The sequence below is a fragment of the Pristiophorus japonicus genome, chromosome 1 (assembly GCF_044704955.1).
Source record: "Pristiophorus japonicus isolate sPriJap1 chromosome 1, sPriJap1.hap1, whole genome shotgun sequence".
Classification (NCBI taxonomy): Eukaryota; Metazoa; Chordata; class Chondrichthyes; family Pristiophoridae; genus Pristiophorus; species Pristiophorus japonicus.
In genome coordinates this window covers 44,118,092-44,144,539 of record NC_091977.1, presented here as the reverse complement: position 1 = coordinate 44,144,539, position 26,448 = coordinate 44,118,092, and the positions used below count along the sequence as shown (strand labels likewise).

General features: G+C 45.7%; 1 protein-coding gene and 1 long non-coding RNA gene across 2 annotated transcripts in view; one reads left to right on the top strand and one right to left on the bottom strand.

Annotated features, from left to right (window-relative positions):
* enpp6 (ectonucleotide pyrophosphatase/phosphodiesterase 6) overlaps positions 1-18,818 on the top strand; it is a 100,306-nt gene extending 81,488 nt beyond the window's left edge. The window contains exons 5-8 of the mRNA XM_070897875.1: positions 839-1,018; positions 4,097-4,234; positions 9,558-9,681; positions 18,566-18,818. Coding sequence (XP_070753976.1) covers positions 839-1,018; positions 4,097-4,234; positions 9,558-9,681; positions 18,566-18,771 — 648 coding nt within the window. The 3' untranslated portion in view covers positions 18,772-18,818. The remainder of the gene's footprint in view (positions 1-838; positions 1,019-4,096; positions 4,235-9,557; positions 9,682-18,565) is intronic.
* The window catches only part of LOC139278806 (uncharacterized), a 64,397-nt gene that overhangs the window by 36,185 nt on the left and 1,764 nt on the right, over positions 1-26,448 (bottom strand). Inside the window, exon 2 of the long non-coding RNA XR_011596355.1 lies at positions 26,071-26,193. This is a non-coding gene — a long non-coding RNA (uncharacterized lncRNA). The remainder of the gene's footprint in view (positions 1-26,070; positions 26,194-26,448) is intronic.

Sequence of the window (26,448 nt, the reverse complement as noted above, 5' to 3'; positions counted from 1 at the left end):
ATCTCACAGAGCTTACAATATGCAATGAATGAGCCGATTCCAAGGCATTGAGGCCCACTGTATTACCAAATTGCTTCTATTTGAAGTGACGCATGTTTCTGTTGAGCGGCCATATGAACCGGAAGCCTTCATTGCACTGCTTGCTTGTATCACAGTGGCGTGAGGGAAAACCAGCGCTCCGTGCAGCGATTCTTTAAAACGCACATGCGGGAAAGCAGTGCTATCACCCCTACTGAAGTTTTTGTAAACTTTAAAATTACAATTTTGAGAAAGCCCAGGGAATAAGGGGTTATGGGAGCGGGCAGGGAAGTGGAGCTGAGTCCATGATCGGATTAGCCATGATCTTATTGAATGGCAGAGCAGGCTCAAAGGGCCGTATGGCCTACACCTGTTCCTATTTTTTATGTTCTTATGTACACCAGCTTCAGCATGGTTAGTGGCACTGGGCAGCCTCACTCAGGTGGTCTTGCAAGAGCAATTGTCCGGCTGTGCCTCAGGGTCCTGAGAAAAACTGCTGAGCTTTCATGCAAGACATGCAGCTGAACTGGGGCACAGTTTGCACCAGAGCATACATTCTCTGAGTATTCGCAGCAACGTGAAACCTCACTCGTCTCCAGCGCAAATCAGGCCCAGCTGCATGATATGCGTCACTTTGAGATGATGCACTTCAGAAATAAACAGAGAAAATCCTGGAAATGTTCAGAACAAAATTCGCTCTAATATTTTCGGCATGGTTCTACAAGAGGCAGAAAATATGCTGCAACTTGTTTATAACTTCTTCTTGTAACATATGGAAAGATTAACCAAACCCGGAACATATTCTTTTACGCTTTCACAGGAAATAGGCCTCCAGAATGACTTGAATGTTATTCTGTTTTCGGACCACGGAATGACTGACATTTTATGGATGGAGAAGGTCATTGAACTCGATAAGTATATAAACATGATGGATGTATTGACCATGTTGGATCGAGGGTCTGTGGTGAGCCTATGGCCTAAAGAAGGGAAACTGAATGAGGTAGGCAATAAAGTAATTGCAGTGTATAACCACAAGGTGTCTGAGGATAGATTCTAAACTTACTCAATTTGATCTGTGTTGGGTAAATTTGCCAATCTCATGCTCGAGTGGGGAAGCGTACTAGAAGAGTACGAAGGGCTACAATACTGTGCAATCAATATTTTGACCCATGCTCCCTTTAAGCGCGGCTCCTTATTAGGGGTGTAAGATTGGCGATATTACATAGGTTTGTGAAAACTATTGGCAAAGTTAATTTAAAATGATGTTTTTTTTCTAAATTCAAAATGTGACCACGTTACGTGATCAGAAATGAGCGAGCAGGATTGATCAGGTAAGTTTGCAATTTAAAAAAAAATTGTCCGCACGTTAAGGTGTTGCCTGGTGCTGGGGTACGGTTCAAGTGTCTGGTATTTCACTCCATTCTCCATGATTCTACTTGTAGCCTCCCTACTACCTACTATATTAACATGCATGTACAGCAGGCAAATGGTATTTTGGCCTTTATTGCAAGGGGGCTGTAGTATGAGAGTAAGGTGAAATTGGTGACGGGCAAGGGCTGCCCAAAGGACTGCCGATGGCCGTCAAGATACCTGACGGTACTCTGGGTGGGGTTTTCGGCAAAAAGGTCCTTGAAAGGGCGGCCAGCGGCAAAAGAGGGACTAACGCCGCCAATCTGGGCAGCAGTGGGCGGGAGCTCTCATTCTCGGTGGCAAAGGCGCTTGATGCCCAAGTGCCACCGAGGATGGAGTCGGGCCCATGGAGGGTCAAAGAGCTGCAAATTAAAAGCATTAAAAAAAATTTAAAAAACATTGCAACAGCTTCAGGGGACCCCATCAAGGTAAGTCACTGTAAAGAAATTTTTTTTAAATTGTTTACTAACCTTTTTGTTCAACTCTTCATACCTACTGTCGGGGACAGACCAGCCTCCTCGCAGCGGCCCACCCTCATTCTGGCACCGACTTCTCCCCGCACTAATCTGGCATCTCGGCGGGCAGGAGGTCTGTTGCACCATTTGGCCGTCCGCTGACATCAGCGTGCGTTCCCGCCGGTTCTCCCCTTCCGCCCGCTCCAGCCCAAATTGAAACTGTCACTGGGCGTAACTCGAGGAGGAATGTCGACAGCAGTGGGCAGTAAGGCCATCAATTTTGGCCCTTAAGGAAGTCTTGCTGCAACTGTACAGGGCATTGGTGAGACCACAGCTGGAGTACTGTGTACAGTTTTGGTCTCCACACATAAGGAAGCTCATACATGCCTTAGAGGCGGTGCAACAAAGGCTCACTTGATTGATTCCTGGGATGAGAGAGTTGTCTTATGAGGAGAGATTGAATGGATTGGGCCTATACTCTGGAGTTTCGAAGCATGAGAGGTGATCTCATTGAAACATACAAGATTCTGAGAGGGCTTGACAGGGTAGATACTCACCACCACCTTCCCAAAGGCAATTAGGGATGGGCAATACATGCTGGCCTTGCAAAACATGCTTGCAAAAATGTCTGTTTACCCTGGCTGAAGAGTCTAGAATTAGGCAGCACAGTCTCAAGGTAAGGAGTCGGCCATTTAGGATTGAGATGAGAAGAAATTTCATCACTCAGAGGGTTGTGAATCTTTGAAATTCTCCACCCCAGAGGGCTGTGGATGCTCAGTTGTTGATTATATTCAAGTCTGAGCTAGATAGGTTTTAGGACTCTATGGGGATTGGGCTGGAAAGTGGAGCTGATGTCGAAGATCTGCCATGATTTTATTGAATGGCGGATCAGGCTCGAGGAGTGGTACGACTTACTCCTGCTCCTAATTTGTGTGTTCTTATGTTCTTACCATATTGGCTGTAATCAACTAATTCAGTACAGATACAGAAATAAACCTGGAACCTTGCTGGTCTGCATATCTCAGTATCACAACAGCCAGCACATTAAGTCATTGGGGAGCAAGATGTGTGAAGATTTTAACGTGATTTTCTTGAAGAAAGAAATTTGTATCGTGTGAGTGCACAAATTGTAGTGTCTTGAGATCAGGTCAGCAAAATTGCTGCATAACTTTTATCATCAGCGACCGTGCCTTTTTGGCCAAATCAACCTATAATGATTTTTATGATGTAAATAGTAAAATCTCAGACAATTTTACATTTAATTTCTCACTTATTTGTGCACAAAGAATAAAGAAGATTTAAAATTCCTTTCAAGTCAGCTCCCCACTCTTATAAAAACAGTTAGCAGCTGACTGCAATTTGCTGTTGACTTGTCACACAACTCAGCTGATTTTCAGATTGTTGACTAGTTTCTTCTCTAGTTTTTATTGTAGGACTGAAACTTGTGCAGGAACAAAAATGATTACTCTACAATTATAACTGTTCTGAATTGAAAGCTTCATAGAGTACAAAAACAAGGAAGTATGATGTACCGTTATAAAACATTGGTTCGACCACAACTGGAGTATTGTTTCCAATTTTGGGCACCGCACTTTAGGAAAGATGTGAAGTCCTTAGGGAGGATGCAGAAAAGGTTTACAAGAATGATTCTACGGATGAGGGACCTCAGTTACGTGGATAGACTGGAGAAGCTGGGGTTGTTCTCCTTAGAGCAGAGAAGGTTGAGAGGAGATTTGATAGAGGTGTTCAAAATCATGAGGGGTCTAGACAGAGAGAAACTGTTCCCATTGGCAGAGGGTCGAGATTTAAGGTGATTGGCAGAAGAACCAAAGCCGACATGAGGAAAAACTTTTTTACGCAGTGAGTGGTTAGAATCTGGTATGCACTGCCTGAGAGGGTGGCGGAGGCAGGCTCAATCGTGGCTTTCAAAAGAGAATTGGATAAGTACCTGAAGGAAAAAATGTGCAGGGCTATGGGGAAAGGGCGGGGGAGTGAGACTAGCGGAAATGCTCTTGCAGAGAGCCGGCATGGTCTCAATAGGCCGAATGGCCTCCTTCTGTGATGTAACAATTCCATGATTCTATGATTCTATTTTGTAAAAATCATTAATAATGCTGTTTTTTAACAATGGTAGGAACTTCAGTTTGATGAAGGTATTTCAAATTAGGTAATTCACTTGTATATTATCAATATGATCTCTTTGATTTCACCAGTTGTACAGCAGCTTGAAAAAAGTGAATATGATTAGTGTGTACAAGAAAGATGAAATTCCAGACCGATACCATTATAAAGGTGGCAAGTTTGTAGCACCACTTACTCTGCTTGCTGAAAAAGGCTGGTTCATTACCGAGGTACAATGAAATAAATTCATTTTGTAAGCCATAAAATCTTTGCTATTGTATGTACTTCATGAACTGCCAATTTTGTTTTCATAAATCAGATGGTTTGTTTGTCTTTCAGATCTAGCATTTGAGATGAACAGCTTTTTTTGTATTCGTTCATGGGATGTGGGCGTCGCTGGCAAGGCCAGCATTTATTGTCCATCTCTAATTGCCCTTGAGAAGTTGGTGGTCAGCCACCTTTTTGAAACACAGAGGGCAGTTAAGAGTCACATATAGGCCAGATCCAGGAATTCCTCCCCTAACTGTCATTACTGAACCAGATGGATTTTTATGACCGTCTGGGAGTTTCATCGTCACCATTATCGATACTCGCTTTTTATTCCAGATTTATTTAATTAGCTGACTTTAAATTCCCCAGCTACCATGGTGCGATTTGAACTCATGTCTCTGGATCATTAGTCCAGGCCTCTGGATTACTAGTAACATAGGGCTCAATTTTCCCCAAAGCTTTTTTTTGGCATACTTGAAGAGTTACGCCCAATTTTTTGGGGCCTAAATACGCCAAAAAAAAATTCTAAGTTTCTCCGTTGGATTTCTTCATTTTGGCGTGGCGTAACCCAAGCTTTAGTTTTGGGGGTGGTGCCTTGATCTGCGCCAAAAAGATCAGGCTGACACGGTAACCAGGGACAGAATGCGAGCTGAGGCTGCAAAGTGAAGAATACAGCCAGCTCCCAACACATTAAAAGAATTGAAAAACACATAGCAGCAACTTATCTCCAACCCCGGCCGAAGGGCTTGCCAGTCTCTCTCGCTCTCTCGCTCTCTCTCTCTCTCCTCTCTGTCTTTCTCTCTCTCTCTGGATTGTGTGTGTGAACCGGCGATCGAGAATGGGACCGGACAGCCTTCGGGCTGGGTTGCAGGTAAGTTGCTGCTATGTGTTTTTCAATTCTTTCAGTGTGTTCGCGCATCTGCTGTGCCGATTTCCTTACCTGCCCCGATTTCCTTAACTCTCTGGAAGGTTTTACTGCAGAGGCCACATACGCTGGCCTAAGCACAACTGGAGTAACTGTCAGCTGGCCAAACTTCCCTAAATGGCCACAACTGGCGTAGGTGGCTGGTTACGTCCCCTTTGGCTGAAAAAAAAACTGACCTAAAAAAATCGTAATTGAGTTACACTGGTGCAAATTGATTGGGGAAACTGTGGGTTTTCAACTTAAGCCAAAAAAAGCAGCCTGCTCCAAAATAATAGCGCAAATCACTGGGGAAAATTGAGTCCTTAATCACTATGCTGTCATGCTGAAGACTTGTGCTCCAGAACTAGCCGTGCCTCTAGCTAAGCTGTTCCAGTACAGCTACAACACTGGCATCTACCCAACAATATGGAAAACACAACAATGTGGAAAACTGCCCTGTTTGACAGGTATGTCCTGTCCACAAAAATCAGGACAAATCCAATCTGGCTAAGTCTACTCTTAATCATCAGCAAAGTCATGGAAGGTGTCATCGACAGTGATATCCAGCGGCACTTATTCATCAATAACCTGCTCACTGAAGCTCAGTTTGGGTTCCGCCAGGACCACTCAGCTCCAGAGTTCATTACAGGCTTGGTTCAAACATGGACAAAAGAGCTGAATTCCAGAAGTGAGGTTAGAGTGACTGTCCTTGACATCAAGGCAGCATTTGACCGAATGTGGCATCAAGGAGCCCTAGTAAAATTGAAGTCAATGGGAATCAGGGAGAAAACTCTCCATTGGCTGGAGTCATACCTAGCACAAAAGAAGATGGTTGTGGTTATTGGAGCTCAATCATCTCAACCCCAGGACATTGCTGCAAGAGTTCCTCAGGACAGTGTCCTAGGCCCAACTATCTTCAGTTGCTCCATCATAAGGTCAGAAGTGGGGATGTTCGCTGATGATTGCACAGTGTTCAGTTTCATTCGCAACTCCTCAGATAATGAAGCAGTCCATGCCCACATGCAACAAGACCTGGACAACATTCAGGCTTGGGCTGATAAATGGCAAGTAATATTCGCGCCACACAACTGCTAAGCCTTGACCATCTCCAACAAGCGAGAGTCTAGCCACCTCCCTCCCCTTGATATTCAACGGCATTTCCGTCGCCAAATCCACCACCATTAACATCCTGGGGGTCACCATTGAGAAGCTTAACTGGACCAGCCACACAAATACTGTGACAACAAGAGTGGGTCAGAGGCTGGGTATTCTGTGGTGAGTGTCTCTCTTCCTGACTCTCCAAAGCCTTTCCACCATCTACAAGGCACCATAGAAACATATAAAATTCTGATGGGATTGGACAGGTTAGATGCAGGAAGAATGTTCCCGATGTTGGGGAAGTCCAGAACCAGGGGTTACAGTCTAAGGATAAGGGGTAAGCCATTTAGGACTGAGATGAGGAGAAACTTCTTCATTCAGCGAATTGTAAACTTGTGGAATTCTCTACCATAGAAAGTTGTTGAGGCCAGTTCGTTAGATATATTCAGAAGGGAGTTAGATGTGGCCCTTACGGCTAAAGGGATCAAGGGATAGGGAGAGAAAACAGAAATGGGGTACTGAAGTTGCATGATCAGCCATGATCACATTGAATGGTGGTGTAGGCTCGAAGGGCCGAATAGCCTACTCCTGCACCTATTTTCTATGTTTCTATGTTTCTATGTCAAGAGTGCGATGGAATTTTCTCCACTTTACTGGATGAATGCAGCTCTAACAACACTCAAGAAGCTTGACACCATCCAGGACAAAGCAGCCTGCTTGATTGGCACCCCATCCACTATCTTCAACATTCACTGCAATGTGTACCATCTATAAGTTGCACTGCAGCAACTCGCCATGGCTTCCTCAGCAGCATCTTCCAAACCTGTGACCTCCTCCACCTAGAAGGACAAGGGCAGCAGGCGCATGGGAACACCACCACCTGCAAGTTCCCCTCCAAGTTACAAACCATCCTGACTTGGAAATAAATTGCCGTTCCTTCATCGTTGCTGGGTCAAAATCCTGGAACTCCCTCCCTAACAGCACTGTGGGGGTACCTTCACCACAAAGACTGCAGCGGTTCAAGAAGGCGGCTCACCACCACCTTTTCAAGGGCAATTAGGGATGGGCAATAAATGCTGGCCTCATCCCAGAATGAATAAAAATAAAATGCTACTGTACTGTATGAAGTACTTGTATGAAGTATTCAGCTTATTCATCAGTTGTTTCAAATTCCTCCAATTGATAATGGCACTGCCATGTGAAACAGTACTGAAGTTATATTAACAGAAGTGTTGATGTAACTGCGGCAAAAATATTTATTTTCCTTGGTATTGGTGGCTGCTAACATAGTGCAATCAAATTCTTTAAACAGAATTATCAGCAGTAGTGTGCAGCCCTGCTAATAGTCTCAGACTTGAACATGCATAAGGGAGGACTTCATATTGTTAAAGTTCATTGGACTCTTACAATTTCTAGGACATGGTTGCATTCCTTAATCATAAAGCTTAATCATAAATGTAAGCAGAGGCATTTCTGATTCTCATATTGATCGCTGGTTGGGTGTTATTTTACTATAGCCTTTGAAGCAGATGTTTTTGGGTGCAACACAGAGAGGAAAATTGGGCAAAGAGGTTAGCATGTCCTTAAAGAAACCCACCTGATTTTCACTCATTTGTTTAAATGGAGGGAGGAGGCTCGCGTGGAGCATAAACACTGGCATAGATCTGTTGGGCCGAATGGCATGATTCTGTGCTGCAAATGATATGTAATTACAGTCAGCTTTTCTATAGTAACATTTGAATTGTACTGGCTTAATATATTTAAGATTGAACAATGTTCATTCCAATCCCAAAGTGCAAAGGACTAATAAGCATGAAATTTGTATGAGAAAGAAAGACTTGTGGAGCTCCGGACAAATAGATGGATGCACCATGTGAAAGATGGTTATATACTATCAGTCACACTTTGGGCTCTCAAGTATCAATGTAGTGAGTACTCGGTTTATACTTGTGCAAGAGCATAAATCGGACAACAGACTATTTGTCATTGTCTTGGCAGGTCTGAACAGTATCGAGGCTGTGACAATGACTGATCTGTGCTCTGATTAAATTGGCTGTAGGATTTTCACTGTCATCTGGATTATAGAATTATGCTGCATGGAATGGTGACAGTTTTGTTGTGCGGATTGCAGTAATAAACTCTGTGCTGTAAGTGGATTTTGACCAGTTGTGTTAAGCTGATGTCAACTAGTATTGAATGACTATTTCTGAGGTTCTGAGCTCATTGTTCTGCTCATGAAGTTAAACATGGAGTTAGAGTAGGCAGTTGTTAGAACCACATCAAGCAAGTTAGGTGTGAAAAGTAATTCCTCATAGTGCCGCATGATTCTTACATTAATCATCGGTTGGGATGTTAATTTTACTGTTGTCTTTGAAGCAGATGTTCCTGTTCCATCGCCGGGGTGCAACGCAGAGGGGAAAATTGGGCAAAGAGGGTAGTATGTCCGTAAAGAAATCCAATGGAGGGAGGAGGCTCGTGTGGAGCATAAACACCAGCATAGACCTGTTGGGCTGAAAGGTCTGTTTCTGTACTGCAAATGAAAATGTGGTGGATGGGGGTGGGGCTCCATTAGTGGTGTGCAATCCTCCTTGCCTGATTTTCCTCTCTGCCGGTGTTTATGCTCCACATGAGCCTCCTCCCTCCATTTAAATAAGTGAAAATCAGGTCGGTGCAGGAACAGAAAAATTTGTCCCATTATTTTCTGGGAGAAGACTCTTGGGTATTGCTATTCACCCCCAATCATAAAACTAAATCTTGATTAGTGTCACCTAATACTGTTTCAAAAAGGTCGCTTTTACAGTTAAAGGTGACTACATTTACGCAGATTTGAAATCTGAATTTCCCTCATTAGTGAAATAGTCTGTTAAACCAGTCTGGGATATGGAAAGAAAAAACTATTAAGCCACTGTTTAAACTTTTACTTTAAAAACAGACTTTTGTTGTCCAGTGTCTATTTCAGGAATCATCAGATACGCACTCAAAATCCAGATGGATCAGTTCAAAATAACATTCACTTGTTCCCTTTATCTCCCATAAGACAAGTCTATTATTCCCAATAGCTGCTAAAACGAATGACTATCCAACAGTGTGGCCAAGGTCAAACTTTTGGGAACAGTGTTTTCCTGGGGCATAAACAATTTCACATAGCTTACAAATCTGTTGAAATGATTAGAGCTTCAGTTATATTACTTCCTGTGTATTTTTACAATGAGAGTCACTGTAAAAGTTTCATCTTCTGACTATTCCCTAGCAGCTCAAGGTGACCGGTGTTCTTCTTTCAGAATAAACAAAAGTTGCCTTATTGGGCCAATGAAACCGGGAGCAAAAAGGGTTGGCAGCACGGATGGCATGGCTATGACAATGATTTGGTGGATATGAGGGGATTCTTTCTGGCATATGGACCAGGTAACCATTATACACAGTTCTCTACTTTGCAAACTGACTTTCAAAACAGAATTCTACAATACAACATTTAAATACAACAAAAACAACTTAAATTTATACAGTTTGTTACATGACTGATTTATATATTTTAAGAACGCACAGTGTTTTTGAAGGGAGTGGACATTGAAAAAGATGTGAAGGAATTAGGGGAGGAAGATTGAAGGCAATGGCCAAAGAGATAGGCTTTTGATAACTTAGAGAGAAGTAGCATAGCAAAGGAGATTTGGAAGGGAATTCTACAGGGCTAGGGTGTAGTTCCTGCAAGATTAAGTAGCCCAAGTCACTTACAATGGTACTTTCAAACTGCCAATTGTCCAACCATTCACCATAATCATCTTAGGCAGTCCCTCGGAGTCGAGGATGATTTGCTTCCACACTAAAACTGAGTTCTCAGGTGACTGAGGAGTTCAATACGGGACCTACATTCTCTGTCACAGGTGGGGCAGGAGATGGTTGAAGGAATGGGTGGGTAGGGTGCCTGGGTTTCCGCGCGCTCCTTCCGCTGTTGTCGCTTGGCTTCAACTTGCTCTCAGTGAAGAGACTCAAGGTGTTCCAGGATGCTTTTCTTCACTTTGGCCAGTCTTGGCCGGTGATTCCCAGGTGTCGGTGGTGATGTTACATTTTTTCAGGGAGGCTTTGAGGGTAATCTTGAAGCATTTTCGCTGCCCACCTGGGGCTCGCTTGCCGTGTCAGAGCTCCGAGTAGAGCGCTTGTTTTGGGAGTCTCGTGTCAGGCATGTGGACGATGTGGCCGGTCCAGTGGAGCTGATCGAGCGTGGTCAGTGCTTTGATGCTGGGGATGACGGCCTGAGCAAGAACACTGACGGTGTGCCTATCCTGCCAATAGATTAGCAGGATCTTGCGGAGGCAGCGTTGGTGGTACTTCTCCAGTGTTTTGAGGTGCCTGCTGTACATAGTCCATGTCTCTGAGCCATATAAGAGGGCAGGTATCACCACTGCTCTGTAGACCATGAGCTCGGTGCCGGGTTTGAGGTCTTGGTCTTCAAACACTCTCTTCCTCAGGCAACCGAAGGCTGCACTGGCACACTGAAGGCGGTGTTGGACCTTGTCGTCGATGTCTGCCCTTGTTGACAGTAGGCTCCCGAGGTATGGAATATGGTCCACGTTGTCCAAGGCCTCATCGTGGATTTTTATAACTATGGAGTAATGCTGTGTGGCAGGGGCAGGTTGGTAATGAACCTTTGTCTTACAGATGTTTAGTGTAAGGCCCATGCTCTCATATGCCTTGGTGAAGATGTTGACAATGGCTTGGAGTTCGGCCTCAGAGTGTGCGCAGGCGCAAGCGTCGTCTGCATACTGTAATTCGATGGCCTAGAGGAGGCGGAGATTGAACTGATTCCCATTTGTCCTGTAATTTAGCTCCACTCCAGTGGGGAGCCTGCCAAGGGTGAGATGAAGCATTGCAGCAAAGAAAATCGAGAAGAGCATTGGTGCGATCACACAGCCTTGCTTACCCCCGGTCCGAACATGGAATGAGTTTATGATGGATCCGTTGGTCAGGATCATGGCTTGCATGTCAGCGTGGAGCAGGAGGAGGATGGTGACAAACCTTTGAGGGTAGCCGAATCTGAGGAAAATGCTCCATAGTCCCTCATGGTTGACAGTGTCGAAGAATACAAGAACCGTTGTTTTCAAAATGAGCGCGATTGGATTTTTAGAGCGATTTGTGGAGGGAGAAGATTGGGCAGAGTTTGTGAGCTGTTTGAACCAGTACTTTATGGCCAACAAAATGAAGGGAGTCAACGATCCGGCAGATCGACGCCGGGCCGCGTTCCTCATTGTGTGCGGTTCAAAGATTTACGGTCTGATAAAGAATCTACTCATGCCTAGTGATCCAACAGAGAAAATGCACGAGGAGTTGTGTACATTGGTACGGGAGCACCTCAAGCCGGACGACGACATCATCATCTCGAGATAAGGATTTTATACACACGTTCGATCGGAGAGCCAGAGCGCGGCGGAATTCGTTGCCGACCTGAGACGTCTAGCGGGACCGTACAAGTTCGGGACGGTGTTGGCAGACATGCTGTGGAACTTCTTTGTTATCGGTATCAACCACGAGGTGATCCTGCGCAAACTTTTGGCGGTGGAGGAGTTGGATTTAAAAAGGGACATCCAGATCGCTCAATCATGTATGACGACGGACAGCAGTCTAAAGCAAATAGCGATGAAGAACCGAACCTTGGCAAGTACTGTAAATGCGATTGATTCGGCGTTTGGCAGAGCGGCACATGGCAGGGCTGCGTTCGCGAAACCTGTGGCTGCCCAAAGTCCGTCAGCGGGAATGTATCCAACTTCTCCGTGTTGGCGTTGTGGGGGAAATCATCGGCACCAGCAGTGCAGATTTAAGCAATATATTTGCAAAGGCTGTCTGAGAATAGGGCATCTCCAGCGCAAGTGTCCGCAGATGAGCAAGCGTGCTACAATACACCACGTGGAGGATGAGAGTCAGACTAGCGCGGATCTGGATACGCAATCCGAGATGCCAGAGGAGGAAGTGTATGGACTGTACTCCTTCATAACCAAGAGTAAACTAATTTTGATTAATGTGAAGTTTAACGGGATACCGGTATTGATGGAACTGGACACGGGGGAGAGTCAACCGATCATGAACGAGAGGGCATTTAATAAGCTGTGGGATACTAAGACTGTGAGGCCCAGGCTGAGCCCTGTTAACGCCAAGCTGCGCACGTACACCAAAGATGATAAAGGTGATTGGCAGCGCACTAATTAATGTGTCATATAACGGTACGGTTCACGAGTTACCGCTGTGGATTGTTCCAGGCAATGGACCAACGTTGCTCGGCAGTAGCTGGTGGAGAAAATCAGATGCGACTTGAACAACATAAAGGCGTTGTCATCAGAGGAAGATACATGTGCCCAAGTATTGAGCAAGTTTCCCTCGCTGTTCGAACCGGGTATCAGCAACTTCATGGGAGCCAAGGTGCAGATCCACATGGACTCAGATGCAAGACCCGTCCATAATAAAGCTCGGGCAGTGCAGTATATGATGAGGGAGAAGGTTGAAATTGAACTGAACAGACTCCAGCGTGAAGGTATCATATCACCAGTCGAATTTAATGAATGGGCCAGCCCCATTGTTTCTGTGCTGAAAAGTGATGGCACAGTCAGAATCTGTGGAGACTACAAGGCTACGATCAACAGGATTTCAAAACTAGATCAGTACCCGTTACCGAAGGCTGATGACTTGTTTGCGACGCTAGCCGGAGGGAAGTCGTTCACAAAACTGGACTTGACATCGGCCTATATGACACAGGAGTTGGTCGAGACATCGATGAGACTTACGTGCATTAACACACACAAAGGACTGTTTATTTACCACAGGTGCCCTTTCGGAATTTGTTCGGCTGCAGCAATATTCCAGAGGAATATGGAAAGTCTACTGAAGTCCGTTCCCAGAACAATCGTGTTTCAAGATGACATCCTGATCACCGGTCATGACTTCAAGGAACATCTGAACAACCTGGAAGACGTTCTGTTGCATTTGGATAGAGTGGGACTCAGACTGAAACGCTTGAAGTACGTCTTCATGGCACCGGAGGTCGAATTCCTCGGAAGGAAAATCGCCGCTGATGGCATCAGACCTACTGACGTGAAAAGCAAGGCCATCAAGAATGCACCCAAGCCGCAGAATGTGACGGTGTTGCGTTCATTCCTGGGTATACTCAACTACTTTGGTAACTTCCTACCTAAATTGACCACCTTACTAGAACCACTGCACATGCTATTGAGAAAAGGCGACAACTGGGTGTGGAGCGCATCGCAAGACAGAGCTTTCGAGAAAGCCACGAATCTGCTTTGCTCGAACAAGCTGCTGATACTTTATGACCCATGTAAACGTTTAGTTTTGACCTGTGACGCATGGTCATATGGAATTGGTTGCGTACTCCAACAAGCCACTGAGCGGGGAAACTTCAACCCCTGTCGCATATGCATCCGAAAGTTTGTCTAAAATGGAAAGAGCCTACATCATGGTAGAAAAAGAAGCTTTAACATGTGTGTAGGGTGTTAAAAAGATGCATCAATACCTGTTCGGTCAGAGGTTCGAATTAGAGACTGATCATAAGCTGCTCATTTCATTGTTTTCCAAGAGCAAAGGTATCAATACCAACGCTTCATCCCGCATTATCTGCCTATGATTGTCATTCGCCACAGACCTGGCACTGAGAATTGTGCCGATGCTTTGAGCCAGTTGCCGTTGCCCACACCGGAGGTGAAAACGCCACAACCGGCGGATCTAATGTTAATCATGCTTTTGAGAGTGAAGGAACCCCTGTCACGGCTCAACAAGTTAAGACCGGGACCAGCCAGGATCCGATTTTATCGGTGGTAAAGTGTTGCATCCTCAAAGGGGATTGGTCTGCCATACCTAAGCAAATGTGCGGGAAGGCCAAACCGTACATTCGTCGCAAGGACGAATGATCTATTCAAGCAGATTGCATATTTTGGGGCAATCGCGTTGTAATGCCCAAGAAAGGGAGAGAGAAGCTTGTGCGTGAGTTACACAGCACACATCCGGGTATAGTGATGATGAAGGCCATCGCCAGCTCCCATGTATGGTGGCCAGGAATTGATTCTGAGCTGGAAGCATGCATGCATCAGTGCAACAATTGCATGCAGTTCAGCAAAGCACCAGCGGAATCGCCGCTGAGTCTGTGGTGGAAGCCATCCAAACCTTGGTCCAGGATCCATGTAGATTTTGCAGGGCAAGATGTTTTTAGTGGTGGTGGATGTGGTGTATGTAGCACACAAATCACTGACTCCACACGGTCTGGTGTAAGTCTAACTGCTGTGACCTTCGTCGTTTATTGTTCAGCTCCAGAGTGCCTCCCAGGTGTGGTGGTCACCCTTATATAGCACTTGTTACAGGTACTACCAGGGTTTCCCACCGCAGCGCCCTCTGTGGTGTGGCATAGTACTTACATTACATTTAAGGTACTGGGACGATACACACATCATTACATAACATCACCTTCCCCCGCCCCCCACCTGGACACAGGACAACGATACACACATCATTACATAACATCACACTTGTCCAATGGAAGGCAGGTGGGCATAGACAGTGCGTTAGTATGGTACATATTATCTGGTACATTAACTGGTTATTGACTGGTAGCGGAATCTTGATTTCCTTGTTAGCCGTTATCATTAATTGTACTTCATCCATTATTTTACACAAATACAGTGGCCATTCAGCATAAAAAAAAGTAATTCTTATTATAAATTCACTATCTCACATTAACATAGCTCATTTTAGACTCGCTCTGCCAAACAGAAGTCCTTTGTGGGGACCACCTCTTTGTAAGGCCCTTTTAAGACTCCCGGGTGCATTTCCTCTTTAAGGCGCCATCTTTGATGCAGGAGGATTCCACGCGGCGTCTCCTTGGGCGCCGCCATCTTTGATGCTCTGCAGCTCCGACACGATGCCGCCGCCATCTTCTTCTCCGCCGCTCCGAATGCCCTCCGCCATCGCAGCCTCCGCTCCCCTCCGCTGCCACCTGACTTGCCGCCTCTCCTGCGGCCGTCGTGGCCTCTCCAGCGGCCGCACTTGCCGCGGCCTCCGTAGCGGCCTCCCCTGCGGCTGCTATGGCCGCCGACCGACCTACCAGCTCCTCGGCGGGGCCTGCCCTACGGCCTCTTCCTCTGCGGGGCCCTTCCGAACCGCCGGCCCCTGGATCCCTCAGCACCCCGCCCGCAGCACCCCGCCGGCTCACCCCCCCCCCCCCCCCCCACACTAGGCCCCTCTGTGCAGGGCTGCTTGCCTGTGGGGGCTGGGGCTGCAGGGTCTGTGTGAGATCCGGGCCTGGGACTTGCCTGTGGGGGCTGAGGCTGCGGGATCTCGGTGTGAGGCCCGGGCCTGGGACTTGCCTGTGGGTGGATTGAGGCTGCAGCTTCAGCTCGGTCGGTGCTGCTCTCTGGGGACCCGGGGCACGGCAGCCTGTGGAGTGATGAAGTCTTCCCAGCTCCCCCGGACCTTCCCCATCCACCTCCGGCCGAGGAGCGTCGGCCCATCGCCTGCAACAACCCACAAAGGTAAAGCGTGCATCTCGTCCCCGTGGGATACCTGCAACATCGCTCTGCCGAGAACAGGTATTAGTTCCCTGGTGTAGGTACGCAGCTTCACCGTGACCGGGACCAGCTTGGGTCGTGCGGCTGGGTTAATCCACAATTTAATCAAAAGTTCTCCGACTCATCAACGACGGACCCGAGCCCGTGTCCACTTCCATACTCACTGGGACTCCGTTGATTTTTACTTCACTTATCACTGGGGGCGAATCATTGGTACACATGTACAGTCCCAACACCTCATCATCTTCTACCTGCTCCTCGCTGAACAGTGGATCATCCCTCATCTCCTCAGCCACACGATGAGTCTGATTTCTTTTACACATACGCCGAAGGTGGCCTTTAACGTGGCAGGTATTGCACGTGTACTCCGCGAACCTGCACCGGTGAGCCCCATGGCTTCCTCCACAGCGCCAGCATGGTGCTGCTTGATTGGCCCTCCTCGGCGGACTCTGAGCTCCAGGATCCCGAGGTCCGTGCTCTCTGCCCCGGGCAGAGCCACGTTCTGCAGTTTTATCCATGGTGGGCACTATCCTGTGGACAGTGCCTGCCGGGTTTGAGACTGTGGATTATTTGCTTGGTGCTGCAAGTCGAGGTCATATATGCCCAGCTGATGGTGATGGCCTTTGTCAGAGTGACTGTGGGTTCCATGGCTAACAGCTTGTGAAGGAGGCCCTCGTGGCCAATCTCCATAACGAAAACGTCCCGCAAAGCCTCGTCAAGGTATGCGCCAAAATCACAAGGCGCCGCGAGTCTCCTGAGGTCCGCAGCATATTTGGTGACATCCTGGCCCTCAGGTCTGCAGTGATGGTAAAATTTGTATCTGGCCGTGAGGATGCTCTCCTTCGGTTTCAACTGGTCACGAATGAGTTCAGTCAGCTCCTCGTATGACTTGTCCCTGGCGTTCCCGGGTGCCAGCAAACCCCTGACGAGACAGTAAACCTCATCTCCACAACTGGAGAGCAATATCGCCTTACGCTTCTCTCTCATTGCGTATGTGTCCTCCGTCAGGTCCTTTGCTGTGAAGTAGTACTCGAGCCTTTACGTAAAGGCCTCCCAATCATTGCGCACGGTAAAATCCTTTAGCGAGTCCAGAGTAGCCATGGTTGTGTGGAGTTCATCCGCTTCCTCGTTGCCAATGTGGTGTATGTAGCACACAAATCACTGACTCCACACGGTCTGGTGTAAGTCTAACTGCTGTGACCTTCGTCTTTTATTGTTCAGCTCCAGAGTGCCTCCCAGGTGTGGTGGTCAGCCTTGTATAGTCCTTGTTACAGGTACTACCAGGGTTTCCCACCGCAGCGCCTTCTGTGGTGTGGCATAGTACTTACATTACATTTAAGGTACTGGGACAATACACACATCATTACATAACAGTGGACACTTATTCGAAGTGGATAGAATGCATAATCATGTCATCCAGCACGTGCAAGGCAATCATAGAGAATCTCAATGTCATGTTCGTGACACATGGCCTGCCTGACATAGTGGTGAGCGATAATGGGTCATGCTTCACCAGTCAGGAATTTCAGGAGTTTGTGAAACTTAATGGCATAAAACATGTAAGGTCAGCATCGTTCAAGCCTGCATCCAACGGGCAAGCTGAATGTGCAGTACAAATTATCAAGCAAAGCATGAGGAGAGTAACCCAAGGGTCACTGCAGACCCACTTGTCCTGTATACTGCTGAGTTACAGGACAAGACCCCACACACTCTCAGGGGTCTCGCTTGCTGAACTCATGATGAAAAGAGGTCTTAAGACCAAGCTATCTCTGGTACACCCGTATTTAAATAATCATGTTGAATACAGAAGACAAAGTCAACAAAGGTATAACGATCACACAACTTGGTCACGTGAGATTTCTGTTAATGATCCTGTATATGTGTTGAACTATGGTCAGGGTCCCAAATGGATCGCTGGTACGTTCATGGCCAAGGAGGGCAACAGAGTATTCATTATTAAGCTCAAGAATGGGCAAACTTGTAGGAAACACACAGGTCAGGCAAAGCTGAGGCATACAGACGAGCCAGAACAGTCGGACGAAGAAACCATCATCGACCAACCAACCTACCAGCAGTCTTCAGAGAACTCGAGGGTCATCAGTGAACCCGGAATTTCCATCACGGACCTGTTCAATAAAAATGGACTTGCAATTCCTGACATGGCCACTGCCACCCCCGACAAGTCAGTCATCCAGCCGTCAGCCACAACAGACCCCGCACACTCACGCAAGGCTGGAATCGAACTGAGACGGTCAACCCGGGAGAGCGAAGCACCAGACCGTCTCAACCTGTGAAAGACTGTGATAAGATCTCAGAGGGGGCTAATGTCATGTATGTACACTCTGCTGCTCAGGTATAAAAGGCCAGCCATTTTGAGAGTCAGGCACTTTGGGCCTAAATAAAGCAGAGCCAAGGTTGTACCTTGCTTAGTTAAACAGTACTCAGTTTGAACCTTTATTGCATACATAACAAGGTAGAAGATCAGCCATGTGCTTATTGAAAAGCTGAGTAGGCTCGAAGGGCCGAATGACCTACTCCTGCCTGCTGTTATTTCTTATGTTCTTATGTTCTACCATCAAGAAGAACAAGCAGAATGTTGCTAACCTTTCACCAGAACATTATTTTAAATTTCGACAAATGATCATCTTTATATAGCACAGTTTTAATACAGTGGTCAAAAGTTAAAATATGTAAGGCAATTTCACAACTAATTCTGCTTTTGTACTGTTCAGATTTCAGAACAAACTACACGGCACCTCCAATTAGGGCGGTTGATGTATACAACATCATGTGTCATGTTGCTGGAATAAACGCATTGCCAAACAATGGTTCCTGGTCCAGAGTGGAGTCGATGCTGAATAACAATGCCATTTTGGCTTGCAGTGCAAAAGTTAGCATCACCATATTGACATTAGCACTGGCCTGGGTATTGTCCTAATGCACTGTTTGTTAATCCTTTTATTCCAATTTTTTTATTTCAATTCAAATGTGTGATTTTTGGCAAGATTTTTGTAGTTGATTATTTTGGGGTGTGCTAATAACATTTAATTGTGCAATACAACATTTATAATTAAATGTTTCTTGTAAATTATGTTTTCAATGGGCAGGAATGTATTCTAATAGCTGTACTTTGAATTTCAATATATTGACTGCTCATGCAGCATTATTGAAAATGGCTAATACACATTTAGTTGCTGACAGGAGAGGATGACTGTTGCACTCTGATAAAGAGTACCATAACAGGGGAGAAGATTTATGTTATACTTCTGTGTTCCCGACAACATTCCTGAGATTCACAGCCCTATGGGATGCATTCTGATAAACATAGAAACATAGAAAATAGGTGCAGGAGTAGGCCATTCGGCCCTTCGAGCCTGCACCGCTATTCAATAAGATAATGGCTGATCATTCCTTCAGTACCCCTTTCTTGCTTTCTCTCCATACCCCTTGATGCCCTTAACTGTAAGGGCCATTCCTAACTCCCTCTTGAATATATCCAGTGAACTGGCATCAACAACTCTCTGCGGTAGGGAATTCCAAATGTTAACAACTCTCTGAGTGAAGAAGTTTCTCCTCATCTCAGTACTAAATGGCCTACGCCTTATCCTAAGCCTATGTCCCCTGGTTCTGGACTTCCCCAACTTCGGGAACATTCTTCCCGCATCTATCCTGTCCAGTCCCGTCAGAATCTAATATGTTTCGATGAGATCCCCTCTCATCCTTCTAAACTCCAGTGAATAAAGGCCCAGTTGATCCAGTCTCTCCTCATATGACAGCCCAGCCATCCCTGGAATCAGTTTGGTGAACCTTCACTGCACTCCCTCAATAGCAAGAACGTCCTTCCTCAGACTAGGAGACTAAAACTGAATACAATATTCCAGGTGAGGCCTCACTAAGGCCCTGTACAGCTGCATTAAGACCTCCCTGCTTCTATATTTAAATCCCCTAGCTATGAAGGCCAACATACCATTTGCCTTCTTCACCGCCTGCTGTACCTGCGTGCCCACTTTCAGTGACTGATGATCCATGACACCCAGTTCTCGTTGCACCTCCCCTTTTCCTAGTCTGCCGCCATTCAGATAATATTCTGCCTTCGTGTTTTTGCCCCCAAAATGGATAACCTCACATTTATCCACATTATACTGAATCTGCCATGTATTTACCCACTCACCTAACCTGTCCAAGTCACCCTGCAGCCTCTTAGCGTCCTCCTCACAGCTCACACCGCCACCCAGTTTAGTGTCATCCACAAATTTGGAGATATTACACTCTATTCCTTCATCTAAATCGTTAATGTACATTGTAAAGAGCTGGGGTCCCAGCACTGAGCCCTGCGGCACTCCAGTAATCACTGCCTGCCATTCTGAAAAGGACCCGTTTATCCCGACTCTCTGCTTCCTGTCTGCCAACCAGTTCCCTATCCACGTCAGTATATCACCCCCAATACCATGTGCTTTGATTTTGCACAACAATCTCTTGTGCGAGAGCTTGTCAAAAGCCTTTTGAAAGTCCAAATACACCACATCCACTGGTTCTCCCTTGTCCACTCTGCTAGTTACATCCTCAAAAAATTCCAGAAGATTCGTCAAGCATAAATCCATGCTGACTTGGTCCGATCCGGTCAATGCTTTCCAAATGCACTGTTATTTCATCCTTAATGATTGATTCCAACATTTTCCCCATGACTGATGTCAGGCTAACCAGTCTATAATCACCGGTTTTCTCTCTCCCTCCTTTTTTAATGGGTGGGGAGCCAAGTTGCATGCTTCTCCCACAAGACAGGACAAGACAAGACACAGGGTGATAACCATGGCACAATGTAGACCTTGGCCTTTTATTCGATTCCAATTAAGCGATGCCCGAGAAGAGATTCCTTCTTCATGAAGAAAGGCCATATCTCTTGGGTTTACAGTTCCCAAATAGGGCTTACAATCATCTCAGATTGTACACCAGTCATATTGCAGCTTTCCAGCCCAGCCCTAGTGCTAGCACTTCAATGGTGCCTTTCTTGGTAATGTAGCATTCCCAACTTTGCTGTGAGTGTAAATGTGTTCACTTTTAGAGAAGGACTGTTCAGAAGTGTCCCCAGTGTTTCTGTGGGAAAACACTGAGGCGGTCTTTGGGACACCTCAGCCAAAAAGCACAAAATGCTCCAGAGCTACAGAGAGGTTGAGTGCAGAATTGTGGCACGAGGGACCCAAGACAAAGGTCAGTTAGAAACATAGCACAGAAAGGGCACATTTTGCGGCAGGCACGGAGGTCCTGTGCCGCAGCGGATCAGAGTACTATGAGTTATTGCCACTGCTAAACTCATAAGAACATAAGAATTAGGAACAGGAGTAGGCCAACTAGCCCCTCGAGCCTGCTCCGCCATTCAACAAGATCATGGCTGATCTGGCCGTGGACTCAGCTCCACTTACCCGCCCGCTCCCCGTAACCCTTAATTCCCTTATTGGTGAAAAATCTATCTATCTATGATTTGAATACATTCAATGAGCTAGCCTCAACTACTTCCTTGGGCAGAGAATTCCACAGATTCACAAACCTCTGGGAGAAGAAATTCCTTCTCAACTCGGTTTTAAATTGTCTCCACCATATTTTGAGGCTGTGCCCCCTAGTTCTAGTCTCCCCGACCAATGGAAACAACCTCTCTGCCTCTATCGTGTCTATCCCTTTCATTATTTTAAATGTTTCTATAAGATCACCCCTCATCCTTCTGAACTCTAACGAGTAAAGACCCAGTCTGCTCAATCTATCATCATAAGGTAACCCCCTCATCTCTGGAATCAACCTAGTGAATTGTCTCTGTACCCCCTCCAAAGTTAGTATATCCTTCCTTAAGTAAGGTGACCAAAACTGCACGCAGTACTCCAGGTGCGGCCTCACCAATACCCTGTACAGTTGCAGCAGGACCTCCCTGCTTTTATACTCCATCCCTCTCACAATGAAGGCCAACATTCCATTCGCCTTCCTGATTACCTGCTGCACCTGCAAACTAACTTTTTGGGATTCACGCACAAGGACCCCTAGGTCCCTCTGCACCGCAGCATGTTATAATTTCTCCCCATTCAAATAATATTCCCTTTTACTGTTTTTTTTTTCCAAGGTGGATGACCTCACATTTTCCGACATTGTATTCCATTTGCCAAACCTTAGCCCATTCGCTTAACCTATCTATATCTCTTTGCAGCCTCTCTGTGTCCTCTACACAACCCGCTTTCCCACTAATCTTTGTGTCATCTGCAAATTTTGTTACACTACACTCCGTGCCCTCTTCCAGGTCATCTATGTATATTGTAAACAGTTGTGGTCCCAGCACCGATCCCTGTGGCACACCACTAACCACCGATTTCCAACCCGAAAAGGACCCATTTATCCCAACTCTCTGCTTTCTGTTAGCCAGCCAATTCTCTATCCATGCTAATACATTTCCTCTGACTCCGCGTACCTTTATCTTCTGCAGTAACCTTTTGTGTGACACCTTATCGAATGCCTTTTGGAAATCTAAATACACCACATCCATCGGTACACCTCTATCCACCATGCTCATTATATCCTCAAAGAATTCCAGTAAATTAGTTAAACATGATTTCCCCTTCATGAATCTATGTTGCGTCTGCTTGATTGCACTATTCCTATCTAGATGTCCCGCTATTTCTTCCTCAATGATAGCTTCAAGCATTTTCCCCACTACAGATGTTAAACTAACCAGCCTATAATTACCTGCCTTTTGTCTGCCCCCTTTTTTAAACAGAGGCGTTACATTAGCTGCTTTCCAATCCGCTGGTACCTCCCCAGAGTCCAAAGAATTTTAGTAGATTATAACGAATGCATCTGCTATAACTTCCGGCATCTCTTTTAATACCCTGGGATGCATTTCATCAGGACCAGGGGACTTGTCTACCTCCCTAGTGATAGTGATTGTCTCAAGGTCCTCCCTTCACACATTCCCGTGACCAGCAATTTTTGGCATGGTTTTTGTGTCTTCCACTGTGAAGACCGAAGCAAAATAATTGTTTAACGTCTCAGCCATTTCCACATTTCCCATTATTAAATCCCCCTTCTCATCTTCTAAGGAACCAACATTTACTTTAGTCGCTCTCTTCCATTTTATATATCGGTAAAAGCTTTTACTATCTGTTTTTATGTTTTGTGCAAGTTTACCTTCGTAATCTATCTTTCCTTTCTTTATTGCTTTCTTAGTCGTTCTTTGCTGTCGTTTAAAATGTTCCCAATCTTCTAGTTTCCCACTAACCTTGGCCATCTTATATGCATTGGTTTTTAATTTAATACTCTCCTTTATTTCCTTGGTTATCACGGCTGGTTATCCCTTCTCTTACCGCTCTTCTTTTTCACTGGAATATATTTTTGTTGAGCATTATGAAAGAGCTCCTTAAAAGTCCTCCACTGTCCCTCAATTGTGCCACCGTTTAGTCTGTGTTCCCAGTCTACTTTAGCTAACTCTGCCCTCATCCCACTGTAGTCCCCTTTGTTTAAGCATCGTACGCTCGTTTGAGACACTACTTCCTCACCCTCAATCTGTATTACAAATTCAACCATACTGTGATCACTCATTCCGAGAGGATCTTTTACTAGGAGATCGTTTATTATTCTTGTCTCATTACACAGGACCAGATCTAAGATAGCTTGCTCCCTTGTAGGTTCTGTAACATACTGTACTAAGAAACAATCCCGTATGCATTCTATGAATTCCTCCTCGAGGCTACCCTGTGCGATTTGATTTGACCAATCGATATGTAGGTTAAAATTCCCCATGATTACTGCCGTTCCTTTTTCACATGCCGGGCGAAAAGTCATTTGTGCCCCATTAGCGCCCCCCGGGGCACTAACTGGAGGCGCAAACGACATAAATTTCTAGGCCCCTGAATCTAACAGTAACCTCCAACATTTTCAACCATGAACAAGTGAGCAAGTGAAATTATGCACCACACATCGCAATCATATTCACTTGACCTGGATGAGAGGACAGTTTACTTTCACTTCTCAGGTGGGAAAGAATAATAAAGATGAATGTTCTGCTTCAGCTCATCTAATTGATCCAGATGACCATGAACAAGCTTGGGATGCCATCATTCCAAGATGGACTGAGCCTACTAAATCTTAAATGCTACTTCTGAGTGGCCCAACGCTTGGTTATTATGGCTTGAAATGCAAGCTCATCACAAATTCCATGCTGGGTATGAAGCTGTAACTTCCCAACCTATATCCCTCACCCAAACCCCGTTTAACCTGCCCCTCACACAATGCCTGTAGCGACAATGATGCTATCAATCTGGAAGGAGGCCTGCACACAACTACAAATTCCAGTGGGTCTGTCAGCGCTCTCCCCAATCCAGTACAATAAAGAACCTGGTGTGGGAAGAGCATCAACAGGCTGAGCCAGCCTTGTAAGTGGTTTCCCTAAGATGTTTTTGACGCACCCCCATGTTACTGTAGTTCTAGACCTGGGAGTGATTACTGTACTGAACAGATGAATGAGTCACGGACAAATACCTCAGACTCAACCGGCAATGCTTTATTAAAGCTAAACACACACCTGCACCCAGTAAAACCACACACACCCTGATGTGTAAAACAAACAAATGCAGTACAATACACAGTGTGGCCTGTCTAACAGGCCCTAACACGAAGTATCCCAATGTCTAAAACATCTTCCCTGTAAACCCCTAAGAATTTTGTTGGGAGAACATATGATACCCCCTCACACCATGGCTGTGATCTTAAAAGATGTGTGTGCAGAAATGCTCACGCATTCCACTGGCTTACTCGTTGTTTCTTCCGATGAAAAGGTATCTCTTCTGGTTTCTTCTCTCCGTCACAATACGGAGGGTTGGATTCTTGTAGGGGTGAAGCAGCGAGGCAAGAGAGAGAGCTGTATCCACATGGCATGCTTTTATATCCCAAGTTCGTTTGCCTTTTCAGGCTGAATAAAATTTGTGTCGAGGCTTCCTGTGAGTGTGTCTTCTGCTTTTACCCAATAAAGTTCCTTGTTTTCGATGCTTCCTGTGTTTGAGTCCAGTGATGGGTTTTCATTTCCAGGCAGTCTGGGCTTAATGGCTCTCTATTGTTCTGATAACTCATCTGGGTAATCACTGATTGACGAGGTCACCTTGCCTAACAATGGACTCCATTAATCCACCTCCTGCCTTATTGTCATTCCAGACTCCCTGCCCATCATTCTAAGTCCAACATGGAGCTGCACCTGGGCCCCTCCCACAAACAGCTTCCAGTTTTCTTTTTGCTGTGAGAAAAATTAAACGCAATGTCCAGACAATGTCCAATAAATCCTTGGGGGTTCGATGGTTCCAGTCCTTACAGCCTCGTCACAAAAGTAACATCCTGTCCTTTTAGTAATTAATGACAAAATTAACTTAGTTGGATATGTTCACATAGCTCCAAGCCTCCAATAAGGGGTACAGTATCATAGTGGTTATGTTACTCGACTAGTAATCCATAGGCCTGGACTAATGATCCGGAGTCATAAGGTCAAATCCTACCATGTCAGCTGAGGAATTTAAATTCACTTAATTCAATAAATCTGGAATAAAAATCCAGTATCAGTGATGGTGATGGTGACCATGAAAATATCAGATTGTTGTAAAATTCCATCTGGTTCACTAATGTCCTTTAGGGAAGGAAATCTGCTGTCCTTACCCGATCTGGCCTATATGTGACCCCGGACCCACATACAGCAATGTGGTTTACTCTTATGCCCTCTGAACTGGCCTAGCAAGCCACTCAGTTGTTTAAGGCGGCTCACCACTAGCTTCTCAAGGACAATTAGGGATCAGCAATAAATGTTGGCCTTGCCAGCAACTCCCGCATCCCGTGAACAAATTTTAAAAAAGCAAACATTTCCTCAGGAGCCAGTGACACTCTGCTAACTTCAGTGAGAACCATCTATTAGTTTTCAAGCCCCAGACACCTGTAAATCTACCTGTGCTTTTTACATTGCACTCATCCCCACTTAATAGAATACACAGCCATTCTAAAAGGTGATTGGGAGTAAGGTCTATGTCACCAAATAACAAAAGAAGGATGGAGGACAATCTGCTCAACCCTCACAACCACCACATGCATAAAATGCAAGAGAGAGTCAACTTAAACATACAGCAAACACATCACAGTCCACATAAACTTCATAGATTCTGCCCCTCTCTGTCAGATGAATGCTTGGGAGAATGTGGCCAGAATGATACCACTCAAACAAACTCACCTCTGGTTCTATTTCAAATCCAACCACTTTGGGAAGTAATCAGGGATTGCCACCAAGGCCAGGATCTGCACATTAGATCCACTCGTCCTTGTGCTGGGCCTATCCCAGGGATGCAAGGGACATCTGAAATATAAAGACTAGCATAACTTTCACTGCTGGTGGCAAGGAGGTGCATTACCCTGCTGACATGAAACCCTACCCCTTCAAGCACAAATGTGGGTTAGGTACCCATAGGACAGATGCCAGGAATTGGGAAAAACACCATAAGGAAAGGTGGGATAGCCTCTGTGCACCTTGTCTGGCCACACCTACCTGATGCCCACTCCAGACCTGAAGTGGGTTCAACTACTATCCAAACATGTACAATTGTCATTAATG